This window comes from Pleurodeles waltl, chromosome 7 (genome assembly GCF_031143425.1).
Source record: "Pleurodeles waltl isolate 20211129_DDA chromosome 7, aPleWal1.hap1.20221129, whole genome shotgun sequence".
NCBI lineage: Eukaryota > Metazoa > Chordata > Amphibia > Caudata > Salamandridae > Pleurodeles > Pleurodeles waltl.
Genome location: NC_090446.1, coordinates 578,445,480 through 578,457,928, shown reverse-complemented (window position 1 = coordinate 578,457,928; position 12,449 = coordinate 578,445,480). Strand labels below are relative to the sequence as shown.

The 12,449-nt window shown below is 45.3% G+C and overlaps 1 protein-coding gene across 1 annotated transcript in view; it reads left to right on the top strand.

The window, feature by feature from the left end:
- The window catches only part of SRCAP (Snf2 related CREBBP activator protein), a 1,275,580-nt gene that overhangs the window by 577,404 nt on the left and 685,727 nt on the right, over positions 1–12,449 (top strand). Inside the window, exon 14 of the mRNA XM_069201690.1 lies at positions 2,855–2,991. Coding sequence (XP_069057791.1) covers positions 2,855–2,991 — 137 coding nt within the window. The remainder of the gene's footprint in view (positions 1–2,854; positions 2,992–12,449) is intronic.

The window sequence follows — 12,449 nt, the reverse complement described above, 5'->3', positions numbered from 1 at the left end:
GAACCAACAACGCTGCTACAACGAAGAAGACTATTCTGCAGCATTGTTTCTACTACTCCTGCCAGCTGTGCATCATTTCCCAGGCCGTGCATCATCTGGAGATAGCAACTCTTTAACCTACACAAGTAGAAGGAATCTCCCTTGGAGTGAAGGAGTCACTCCCCTGCACCCATAGACACCTGGTGTAACGACGAGCGGCTGTGTGGATCCTGCATTACTGTTGGCGGTCCGGAGTAGTTCTCTTGGTCTTCTCTGTCAGATGTCCAACTTTGGTGGAAGTAAGCCTTTGCCTTCCCACGCAGGACAGTACTCCCATGCACCGCGTCTGTTGAAGCTGCCAAGGCTTGTTTGTATCTCCTCCAAGGGATCTTCTGGCTACGTGCAGCTCCCGTTCCCAGCAATCCTTCCTGCGATGCTCAGCCCTCGGCATGATTCTCCTGCTGCTTGGGATCCTTTTCTGTAGTCCTACTGCAAGTTCTGTGTACCCGTCCTGTGGGACTCCTGTGGGTGCTGCCTCTGCTCCTGTGGGCTCTCTGCAATGCTGAGAGTCCCCTGTAACTCCCCCTCCTGAATTCTCCTCCAGAGATTTGCTTGTCATCATCAGTACTTCTTTTCCACTATCTGCGAGTTTGCCTTTGCCAAGGCTCATTGGTGGAATTCCTGCACGACACCCATCTGCAATCTTCACTCCAGCATGGGACATCTTCTGAATCCATCAGGAACGCTTCTCCGGCTCCAGTGCTGACCTGTTCTTCTTCACCGTCAGCCAACTCCTGCAAGTTCAGCTGGGTGGGTAGTTACTCCTACTCCTCCTGGAGTCCACTGTGACTCTTGGACTTGGTCCCTTCTCTCCACATGTTTTTTTTTCTTCAGGAATCTGTCACTGGTTTCTTGCAGTCTTGTCTTGGTGTCTTCTTCTTTTTCCTCCTTTTGGGTGGTTGGGGGAAATTCCACTGATTTTACTCCTGCTTTCCTGGTCGCTGGGCCTCTGTGGTTTCCTAGTACTCCCTGCTCCCCTCTACACATTCCACTTACCTAGGCGGGGATTCTGTGTTCGCAATCCATGTTTAGGGCCGAGTGCACAAGAGCTCCGTCCCTGTTGTAATCTCTCCTTGGACTTTTAACTTCGCCTATGTTACTCCAGTCACGTTAATTGGTTTGTGGGCTTGCCTTTTAAAATCAGCTTGTTTTTATTAGTGAAGGGCATGCATACGTCATACCTTTTCCAATGTATAGCACTCCTCGAGTGCACCGGCCAACTACTGAAAACATACGAGGCTCCATGTTTTCAGCCTGGTTTCTGCTCTACTTTATCTTTTTATTTTCCACGCAGCGCAATCGCGCTGGGTTTTACATAGCGCGATTGTTCTTGTTTAGAAGTTTACATCGCTAATAGCTCTAACTTGAGCAAATGCGAGACCGGTTATGTTGCAAATGCTTATTTTAGTTTATGCTCCCCCTATGGTCGCTATATTTTTTGCTATTTGTGCTATTTTTAACCTTTTCTATGTCTATTTCTGATTACTTGTGTGTATATAGTTATTGTATTACTTAACTCCTATTGAGCGTTACTCTTCTAGTATTTTGTGGTATTGTGTTCCAAAAATAAAGTACCTTTATTTTTGTGCAACTGAGTGTTTTCTTTCATGTGTGTAAGTTCTGTGTGACTACAGTGGTATTGCACAAGCTTTTCATGTTGCCTGGATGAGCCTTGGCTGCTCGTCCACAGCTACCTCTAGAGAGCCGGGCTTCTAGACACTGCCTTCACTTAACTGAGAGGGGATATCTGGACCTGTTATAAGGTGCAAGTACCATAGATACCCACTACACATCAGGGCAGCTTCCTACATAGGGTTACTAAATTGTACATCAAATCTGTTACGCCATGGTTCTAAAAGAAAAACTGAAGGGCTTTAGGGCGTTCTTCACAGGAACCAAGACATAAAAATCTGCCTTTGCAAATTTCGTCTACAGGTGCTTCCAGTGTCGCGTAGCTACAGGGTCATCCCTTCATGGTTTCACAAAGCTCTGTTGTCTACATTAAGAGGTGAGGCGGGGATGGGCATTTCTCGTAATTTGTGCTGCAGGACTTATTGTTACGACCAGCCATCAAGGCCCTCCATTATGTAATTGGGTATTTGCTTGGTATTATAATCAAGAGATGAGGAAACTGAAGGTATAAGTATTCAGCCAAAGAAAACATTGTTTACCTTCAGTAACAAACTTCTTGGTGGGTTTTGAATGTACCCTAAGATTCCACACCAATTTCTCCGGCCTGCCCGTTTTATTGATTATGGACAAACAGTATAAGGTTTTAATTTTCTGCTGCTGCTTCAGTGGCGTGGAAAAATGGATGGGGAAACTCAAGTCACTACAGCTTTAGGAGTGCTTTATGTGGTTGGCGACTGTCTTTGAAACACCACAATTAATTTCTTAGCCTTTGATGGGAGGGCATTAGGGACTGTGGCCTAAGTTAGGGTGTTCAATTGAGATGACACTGCTGTAGACTGACAGCAAAGTGATATAAATTACCTCTATTGTATTTCCTACTGAAGTCTGCAAAGAAGTTTGGAACAATCATGAAAAAAAAGCTTTACAGCGCAGACAAACACTTATATGTTGTAACAGTGAACTGTATGAATGCCCTGCATAAATAAATTAATATTGGTTGTTAAAAAGTTGTTTGTTTTTTAGTGATTTGTGGTGTACTGCACTTGGTCTCATCTTACAGTAGTATAAACCACTTAATAAATGCTATAAGTTAGGAATGCACAGCTTAAATGGGTGAAATATTTCAATATTAATATTACAAATTATATTTTCATTAGCTGAATAACATTTTTGTTCCAAACAGGAAATTGGGGCCCTCATCTTATTATTGTTCCTACGAGTGTGATGCTCAATTGGGAGATGGAGTTGAAACGGTGGTGTCCGAGCTTTAAGATACTTACATACTATGGGTCTCAGAAGGAACGTAAGCTGAAGAGACAGGTACGGGATCTGAACATTTACTCTTAACTGGTCATAACTTATTTTTAAAATATATTTTTTATTAATTTTCAACAGTACAAGGTCAATAGCCAGTAAGAATAATGGCAGTCACAAAAGCATCCTTAGCCGTGACAGGATACATAACATCATGTTCGATGGCATATGTTGCTGCAGATACACATGTTTGGCACAGTCCGCTGCCTGGTGTTGGGCTCGGAGTATTACAAGTTGTTTTTCTTCGAAGAAGTCTTTTTGGTCACGGGACCGAAGGACTCCTCCCTCCTCGGCTCCATTGCGCATGGGCGTCGACTCCATCTTAGATTGTTTTTTTCCGCTGTCGGGTTCGGACGTCTTCCTTTTCGCTCCGTGTTTCGGTTCGGAAAGTTAGTCAGAATCTCGGAAGAAAGCGTCGGTATTGTTCCGTTCGGTATCGGGATAGTTAGGTACATCGACACCGATCATCGGAAGACTTTGGGGTAGTTTCGATCCCCCATCGGGGCCTGGTCGGCCCGACCGCGTGCGACATCGAAGCCGATGGAACGGACCCCGTTTCGTTTCTGCCCAAAATGTCACAGTAAGTATCCTTATCCAGATCAGCACTTGGTCTGTAACTTGTGCTTGTCCCCCGAGCACAAGGAGGATACCTGTGAAGCCTGTCGAGCCTTCCGGTCCAGAAAAACACTCCGGGACCGAAGAGCCAGGCGTCAACAAATGGCGTCCACGTCGACAAAACAACGTTTCGACGAGGAAGAGGAAACATTCTCGGTTCCGGAATCAGAATCCGGAGACTCCGACGTCGAACAACAGCAACAAACTGTGAGTAAGACGTCGAAAAGTAAATCCATCGACAAACCGAAAGCCCAGGGGACGCCACTGCCAACAGGCCATGGCTCGACCCATAAAACAGGCGACCCGTCGAAGGCGCCGAAAAAGGGCACGCCCATAGCGAAGACACCCGACTCCGGTCGAGGGACCGCCATGGAGCAACCTCGGAGCCGAGAAAGCGGCTCCGAGAGACAAAAAGAAGATACCGGCACCGAAAAACATCGGCACCGAGAATCCATGCCGAAAGGAACAAAAATTCTGTCGGTGCCGAAACCGAAAAAAGATTCTCTCTCGGCGCCGAAAAATACCACACCTTCATCCTACTCAGAGGAACAAGGAATAAGTGGCCAAATGCACAGATTTGGACAAGAGCTCCAAAGTGTAGAATCGGACTACACACAAAAGAGACTGTACATCCAGCACGACACAGGGAAGATATCAACCCTTCCCCCAATCATGAGGAAAAGAAGGATCGGACTTCCAAAGGATGACGCACAACCACAAGCCAAAGTGGTTAAAAAAGTCACGCCTCCGCCCTCTCCACCACAGGCATCGCCGGCACAAACACCGCCACAAATGCACTCACCAGCGCAAACTACCATAAGTCATGACGATCAGGATCAAGACGCTTGGGACCTGTATGACACCCCAGTGCCGGACAATGATCCCGAGTCATACCCCACAAAGCCGTCACCGCCAGAGGACAGTACCTCATACTCGCAACTGATGGCTAGGGCAGCAGAATTCCACAATGTCCAACTGCATTCCGATCCTATAGAGGATGATTTTTTATTTAACACCCTCTCGGCTACACACAGCCAATATCAATGTCTCCCAATGCTACCAGGGATGTTACGGCACGCAAAACAAATTTTTGAAGAGCCCGTAAAATCAAGAGCCATCACCCCAAGGGTGGATAAGAAATACAAACCACCACCCACAGACCCAATGTTTATTACTTCGCAGTTACCACCTGACTCCGTGGTAGTAGGGGCAGCTCGCAAGAGAGCAAATTCACATACATCTGGCGACGCCCCACCTCCGGACAAAGAAAGACGAAAATTTGATGCGGCAGGGAAAAGAGTAGCATCACAGGCAGCCAACCAGTGGCGCATCGCAAATTCACAAGCGCTGCTGGCCAGATATGACCGCGCACACTGGGACGAGATGCAACTTCTCGTAGACCATCTTCCCCAGGAATACCAAAAAAGGGCGCAGCAAATAGTGGAAGAGGGACAAACGATCTCAAACAATCAAATCCGCTCTTCACTAGACGCAGCCGATACTGCAGCAAGAACAGTCAACACTGCTGTCACCATAAGGAGACACGCTTGGCTACGCACTTCAGGCTTCAAACCTGAAATCCAGCAGGCTGTCCTAATATGCCCTTCAACGAGAAACAACTTTTTGGCTCTGAAGTGGATACAGCCATTGAAAAACTTAAAAAGGACACAGACACGGCCAAGGCCATGGGCGCACTCTACTCCCCGCAGAGCAGAGGCTCTTTCAGAAAAACTCCATTTAGAGGGGGGTTTCGTGGCCAACCCACAGACACCACCAGCCAACAAACAAGAACCACACCATATCAGGGTTCCTTCCAAAGGGGAGGTTTCAGGGGATATCGGGGGGGTCAATTCCCAAGGAGTAGGGGAAGATTCCAGACTCCAAAAACACCTCCACCTAAACAGTGACTTTCAAGTCACGCAACCCCTTCACTCAACACCAGTGGGGGGAAGACTAAGCCAATTCTACCAATCTTGGCAACAGATTACAACAGACAATTGGGTATTAGCAATAATCCAACATGGCTATTGCATAGAATTCCACAACTTCCCACCAAACATCCCCCCCAAAACACGCAAAATGTCACCACAACATTTAGAACTTTTAGGACTAGAAGTTCAAGCACTACTGCAAAAGGATGCAATAGAGTTAGTACCAGTACAACAAAAAAACACAGGAGTTTACTCCCTGTACTTTCTAATTCCAAAAAAAGACAAAACATTAAGACCAATATTAGATCTCAGGACACTAAATACCTACATCATATCGGACCATTTTCACATGGTCACACTACAAGACATCATTCCACTGCTCAAACAGCAAGATTACATGACCACATTAGACCTAAAGGATGCGTACTTTCATAAACCAATACACCCTTCTCACAGAAAGTACCTACGGTTCGTATTCAAAGGAATACATTACCAATTCAAGGTGTTGCCATTCGGAATAACAACTGCACCAAGAGTGTTCACAAAATGTCTAGCAGTAGTAGCAGCACACATCAGGAGACAACAGATACATGTGTTCCCTTACCTAGACGATTGGCTAATCAAGACCAACACAGTAAAAAAATGCGCAAACGACACCACATTTGTCATACAAACCCTTCACAAACTGGGGTTTTCCATCAACTATACAAAATCACACCTAGAACCGTGTCAAACACAACAATATCTAGGAGCAACCATCAACACATCAAAAGGAATTGCCACTCCAAGTCCACAAAAAGTGCAGGCATTCCACAAGGTAATAAGTGCTATGTTTCCAAACCAAAAGATACAAGCAAAACATGTGCTAAAACTTCTAGGCATGATGTCATCATGCATAGCCATTGTCCCAAACGCAAGACTACACATGCGACCCTTACAACAGTGTCTAGCATCACAATGGTCACAGGCACAGGGTCAACTTCAAAATCTGGTGTTGGTAGACCGCCAAACATACCTCTCGCTTCTATGGTGGAACAGCAAAAATTTAAACAAAGGGCGGACATTTCAAGACCCAGTGCCTCAATACGTTATAACAACAGATGCTTCCATGACAGGGTGGGGAGCACACCTCAATCACCACAGCATTCAAGGACAATGGGATATACACGAAACAAAATTTCATATCAATTACCTAGAACTGTTAGCAGTATTTCTAGCGTTAAAAGCTTTCCAACCCATAATAACACACAAATCCATTCTTGTCAAAACAGACAACATGACAACAATGTATTATTTAAACAAACAAGGAGGAACACACTCAACACAATTGTGCCTCCTAACAAAAAATTTGGCAGTGGGCGATTCACAACAACATTCGCCTAATAGCACAATTTATCCCAGGAATACAAAACCAACTAGCAGACAACCTTTCGCGAGACCACCAACAAGTCCACGAATGGGAAATTCACCCCCAAGTTCTGAACAAGTACTTTCAAATTTGGGGAACACCCCAGATAGATTTGTTCGCAACAAAAGAAAACTCAAAATGCCAAAACTTCGCATCCAGGTACCCACACCGCGAATCACAAGGCAATGCTCTATGGATGAGTTGGTCAGGGATATTTGCGTACGCTTTTCCCCCTCTCCCTCTCCTTCCATATCTAGTAAACAAGTTGAGTCAAAACCAACTCAAACTCATACTAATAGCACCCACATGGGCAAGACAACCTTGATATACAACTCTACTAGACCTTTCACTAGTACCGCATGTCAAACTACCCAACAGGCCAGATCTGTTAACACAACACAAACAACAGATCAGGCATCCAAACCCAGCATCATTGAATCTGGCAATTTGGCTCCTGAAATCCTAGAATTCGGACACTTAGACCTCACACAAGAATGCATGGAGGTCATAAAACAAGCTAGAAAACCTTCCACTAGACACTGCTATGCATCTAAGTGGAAAAGATTTGTTTACTACTGCCATGCCAATCAAATACAACCAGTACATGCCTCTACTAAAGACATAGTAGGATACTTACTACATTTGCAAAAAGCAAATCTCGCTTTTTCATCTATAAAAATACACCTCGCAGCTATATCTGCTTACCTACAAACTACTCATTCATCGTCTCTATTTAGAATACCAGTTATTAAAGCATTCATGGAAGGGCTAAAAAGAATTATACCACCAAGAACACCACCAGTTCCTTCATGGAATCTTAACATCGTCTTAACAAGACTCATGGGTCCCCCTTTCGAACCCATGCATTCCTGTGAAATGCAATATCTAACCTGGAAGGTCGCATTTCTCATTGCAATCACATCCCTCAGAAGAGTAAGTGAAATACAGGCATTTACCATACAAGAACCATTTATTCAAATACACAACAATAAAATAGTTCTCAGAACAAATCCAAAATTTCTGCCAAAAGTAATCTCACCATTCCATTTAAATCAAACAGTAGAATTGCCAGTGTTCTTCCCACAACCAAATTCTGTGGCTGAAAGGGCACTACATACATTAGACATCAAAAGAGCATTAATGTATTACATTGACAGAACAAAGCTAATCAGGAAAACAAAACAACTGTTCATAGCTTTTCAAAAACCACACATAGGAAATCCAATCTCTAAACAAGGCATTGCTAGATGGATAGTCAGATGCATTCAAACATGCTATCTTAAAGCCAAAAGAGAATTGCCTATTACACCAAAGGCACACTCAACCAGAAAGAAAGGTGCTACAATGGCCTTTCTAGGAAACATTCCTATGAGCGAAATATGTAAGGCTGCAACCTGGTCTACGCCTCATACGTTTACTAAACACTACTGTGTAGACGTACTAAATGCACAACAAGCTACAGTGGGCCAAGCTGTACTAAGAACATTATTCCAAACTACTTCAACTCCTACAGGCTAAACCACCGCTTTTAGGGGAGGTAACTGCTTTATAGTCTATGCCAAACATGTGTATCTGCAGCAACATATGCCATCGAACTGAAAATGTCACTTACCCAGTGTACATCTGTTCGTGGCATTAGTCGCTGCAGATTCACATGTACCCTCCCACCTCCCCGGGAAGCCTGTAGCCGTTTAGAAGTAGATCATAAATCTTAAACATCTGAACATTTGTAAATAATTATTAGAAACTCTTAACGTACATACATATTCACTCCATTGCATGGGCACTATTTATACCAAACAACTCCATCCTCACCCTCTGCGGGGAAAACAATCTAAGATGGAGTCGACGCCCATGCGCAATGGAGCCGAGGAGGGAGGAGTCCTTCGGTCCCGTGACCAAAAAGACTTCTTCGAAGAAAAACAACTTGTAATACTCTGAGCCCAACACCAGGCAGCGGACTGTGCCAAACATGTGAATCTGCAGCGACTAATGCCACGAACAGATGTACACTGGGTAAGTGACATTTTCAATATCAGCTAATAATTTGACATCTTAATCAAAGATGGCCATCCCCTGTATACTTAATAGGGTGACTTAACAATGCTGTAATAGGAATACAGTGATCCTTTATTTGAGTTGTCTCTGTTGTATGTCATAATCCCATATTATCAACCACTGTGCACAATGTAGTCACACAGCTTCATTTACTATAAGGCCCTTATAGAGGTAATACAGGGAAAGAGAACACATCTGGTGAAGGTAAGAACTATATAATGTGTCTGGTATGTATGATTCAGGGTAGAGGGCATCCCCGGCAAGTCACCCAGTTGTGATACTGGTCCCCGAGGGTAATACTGGAGGGGGAGAGCGGGCAATCTGGGGCCGATGCTCCCCAAGCAATTTTCAAAGTGTCCCCCCAGCGTGCATATGGGGTGCTCACCCGTCTGAACCCCTCAGACCTTAGAGGTCCGGTGAGGATGCAATCTGGTGAGTGTACAGTATCCAGGCTTTGGGATGGGGGGGAGGCAGGCAAAGGAGGGTGCCGGAATTCTAATGGGCATGGAGTTTTATCACATTATGGCTAGTTGTGTAGTCAGCGTTATCCAGTATTGGATCCTTCATAAATTCACATGCTTGAATCATCGCCGTTGTCGAAGTGGGAGTCCCACAGTACATGAAAAGCAATAATGAACAAACAATTTTTTTTTTCCTATAGGCTATAATGGTAACCCAAACCACTCATATAGCCTATCTAAGTCCTTTTGTGAAAAGGACCCAAACCTGGCTGCTGGCTAATCAGGCACCAGCACCCTCTAGAACACTCTCCAAAGAGGCTATTTCCCTCAGATTTTCTACCACACGTCGCGTGAAGGGCGTCTCCCTGAACTCTGCTCCTTTTTTTTTTTTTAATACTTCTTCAGAAGAGTTTCTCTAAAAAAAAACCTCTAAAGGATGTCCGATTCTTCTAGAAAAGGCCTTTTCCGCCCTTGTAAGACCTGTGGCAAGAAAAGGCTCCATGTGGATTAACCACATAAAAACCTCTTATAATGCCTCTACCTAGAACACCAGGTGAAAGACTGCAAGATATGCCGTACTTTCTCTACAAAAAACCCCAGGGACCGTGAGGGTAGACTCTTGACATGGCTACAGGCAAAATCCTGTACTTCAGGTGAGGAGAGTGAGTCAGAAAGGCCACATAAAAGGTCCAAATCTGAGGACCTGGGCCAGGCGGAAAGATCCAGAAAGGGGCAAAAAATGCATCATAAGGAAGGTGCAAAAGTCTTACACGGCTCAATTTAATCTGAGCCATCCTCTCCTCGACGAAAGAAGGAGTCGTCTCACCGTTCTCCTTCGTCTGAGCCTTCTACCTCTAGAAAGGTATCCATCAAAATCAAGTCAACGACGACACCACCGTTGACGACAGATGTGTGCACCGTCGTCGTCGTCACTACCGTCTCCACCACCTCGTCGACCAGACCATCGTCGGCGACGACTACGTCGAGGTCTGTGCAAAAGGCTCCTATTACTTCTATTAAACCTCTGTCGACGAAGCCTCCAGAAAAAACTGCGTTGCTGAAGTCAACATTGACGCCTTAGTCGACGAGAAAATCGTCGCTGACAACATAGTCTATCAAAGCCCCATCGACGCCAACACTGCTGACGAGAGCTCCGTCGGCTGCATCACGGTCGACGAGGCCACTGTCGACTACACCACCGTCGACAAGACAGTTATTGATGGAAAGATCATCCACTATGGCATTGCCGTCGACTGGACCATCGTCGTCTACACCATTGACGATGCCAATGGTGGCTGTGAGTCAGATGGAGGCTATTCCTACTTCTTCTGGGTCTCATGATCTTCAAGCCATAGTTCAAATCACAGCAATGTCCAGATTGACAATCTGTCCTACAGATACTTCACCAAGTAAGGTGACAACTTAATTACCTAGTCATCTGCTGGACTGGGAGGAGTCGGATGAGTGTCCAATTGGGATGCGCACAGCCCATCCCAGTTGCATGTCAAATACCAGGAAGAGGATGATGATGATGAGTATGATCAATATCAGCCTTATTACTCCCATCAAGGGCACTATTATCAACCGCCGCCTCAACCAAGAGAGATGCCTGCCTCCTTGATCCAGGACTTGCAGTCAATGTTGCAGGATTATAGGAGCAGGTTCCCAGCTACAGCAGAGAATCAACCGCCACCTCCAACTTCTCCTGTTAAGCCAAGGAGCTTACCTCCACCTCTAGTTACTCCTAGGATGACTCCGCATTCTGTGTTAGCTGCTCCCCGTGGAGATGACGTTTTAACAGCTGGGGAAGAGGAAGAAGGTGGTGAGAAATCGTCGCCACAGAATCCTACTGTGAGGAATGGCACCCTGGGGACCCCTCACTCAGCACATGCACACTCCCTCACAGCTTGTGTGTGCTGGTGGGGAGAAAATGACTAAGTCGACATGGCACTCCCCTCAGAGTGCCATGCCAACCTCACACTGCCTGTGGCATAGGTAAGTCACCCCTCTAGCAGGCCTTACAGCTCTAAGGCAGGGTGCACTATACCACAGGTGAGGGCATATGTGCATGAGCACTATGCCCCTACAGTGTCTAAGCAAAACCTTAGACGTAAGTGCAGGGTAGCCATAAGAGTATATGGTCTGGGAGTTTGTCAAACACGAACTCCACAGCACCATAGTGGCTACACTGAAAACCGGGAAGTTTGGTACCAAACTTCTCAGCACAATAAATGCACACTGATGCCAGTGTGCAATTGTAGGAAGTAGGCTCTGTGTATACTATTTCAAAGTAAGAAATAGTGTGCACAGATTCCAAGGGTTCCCCTTAGAGGTAAGATAGTGGTAAAAATAGATCATTCTAATGTTCTATTTTGTGGTAGTGTGGTCTAGCAGTAGGCTTATCAGAGGGTAGTGTTAAGCATTGGTTGTACATACACAGGCAATAAATGAGGAACACGCACTTACTCCAGGCAAGTAGGTTTTTATATTGAAAAATATATTTTCTTAGTTTATTTGAAGAACCACAGGTTCAAGATTTACAATTAATACTTTAAATGTAAGGTACTTCACTTAGATACTTTAGGAACTTTGAATGAACACAATATCGTGTACACTCTTTGGAAAATGGCAGTAAACTATTTCAAAAGTGGACACCATGCAAAAATCAACAGTTCCTGGGGAGGTAAGTAAAGGTTAGTTTTGAAGGTAAGTAAAACACTTCCAAGTCTCAAAGTTGGGGCATCGGCCGCCCACCGTTGGGGGTTCAGGGCAACCCCAAAGTTACCACACCAGCAGCGCATGGCCGGTCAGGTGCAGAGGTCAAAGAGGTGCCCAAAACGCATAGGCTTCAATGGAGAAGGGGGTGCCCCGGTTCCAGTCTGCCAGCAGGTAAGTTCCCGCGTCTTCGGAGGGCAGACCAGGGGGGTTTTGTAGTGCAGCGTGGGACACACAAGTCAGCACAAAAAGTACACCCTCAGCGGCACGGGGGCG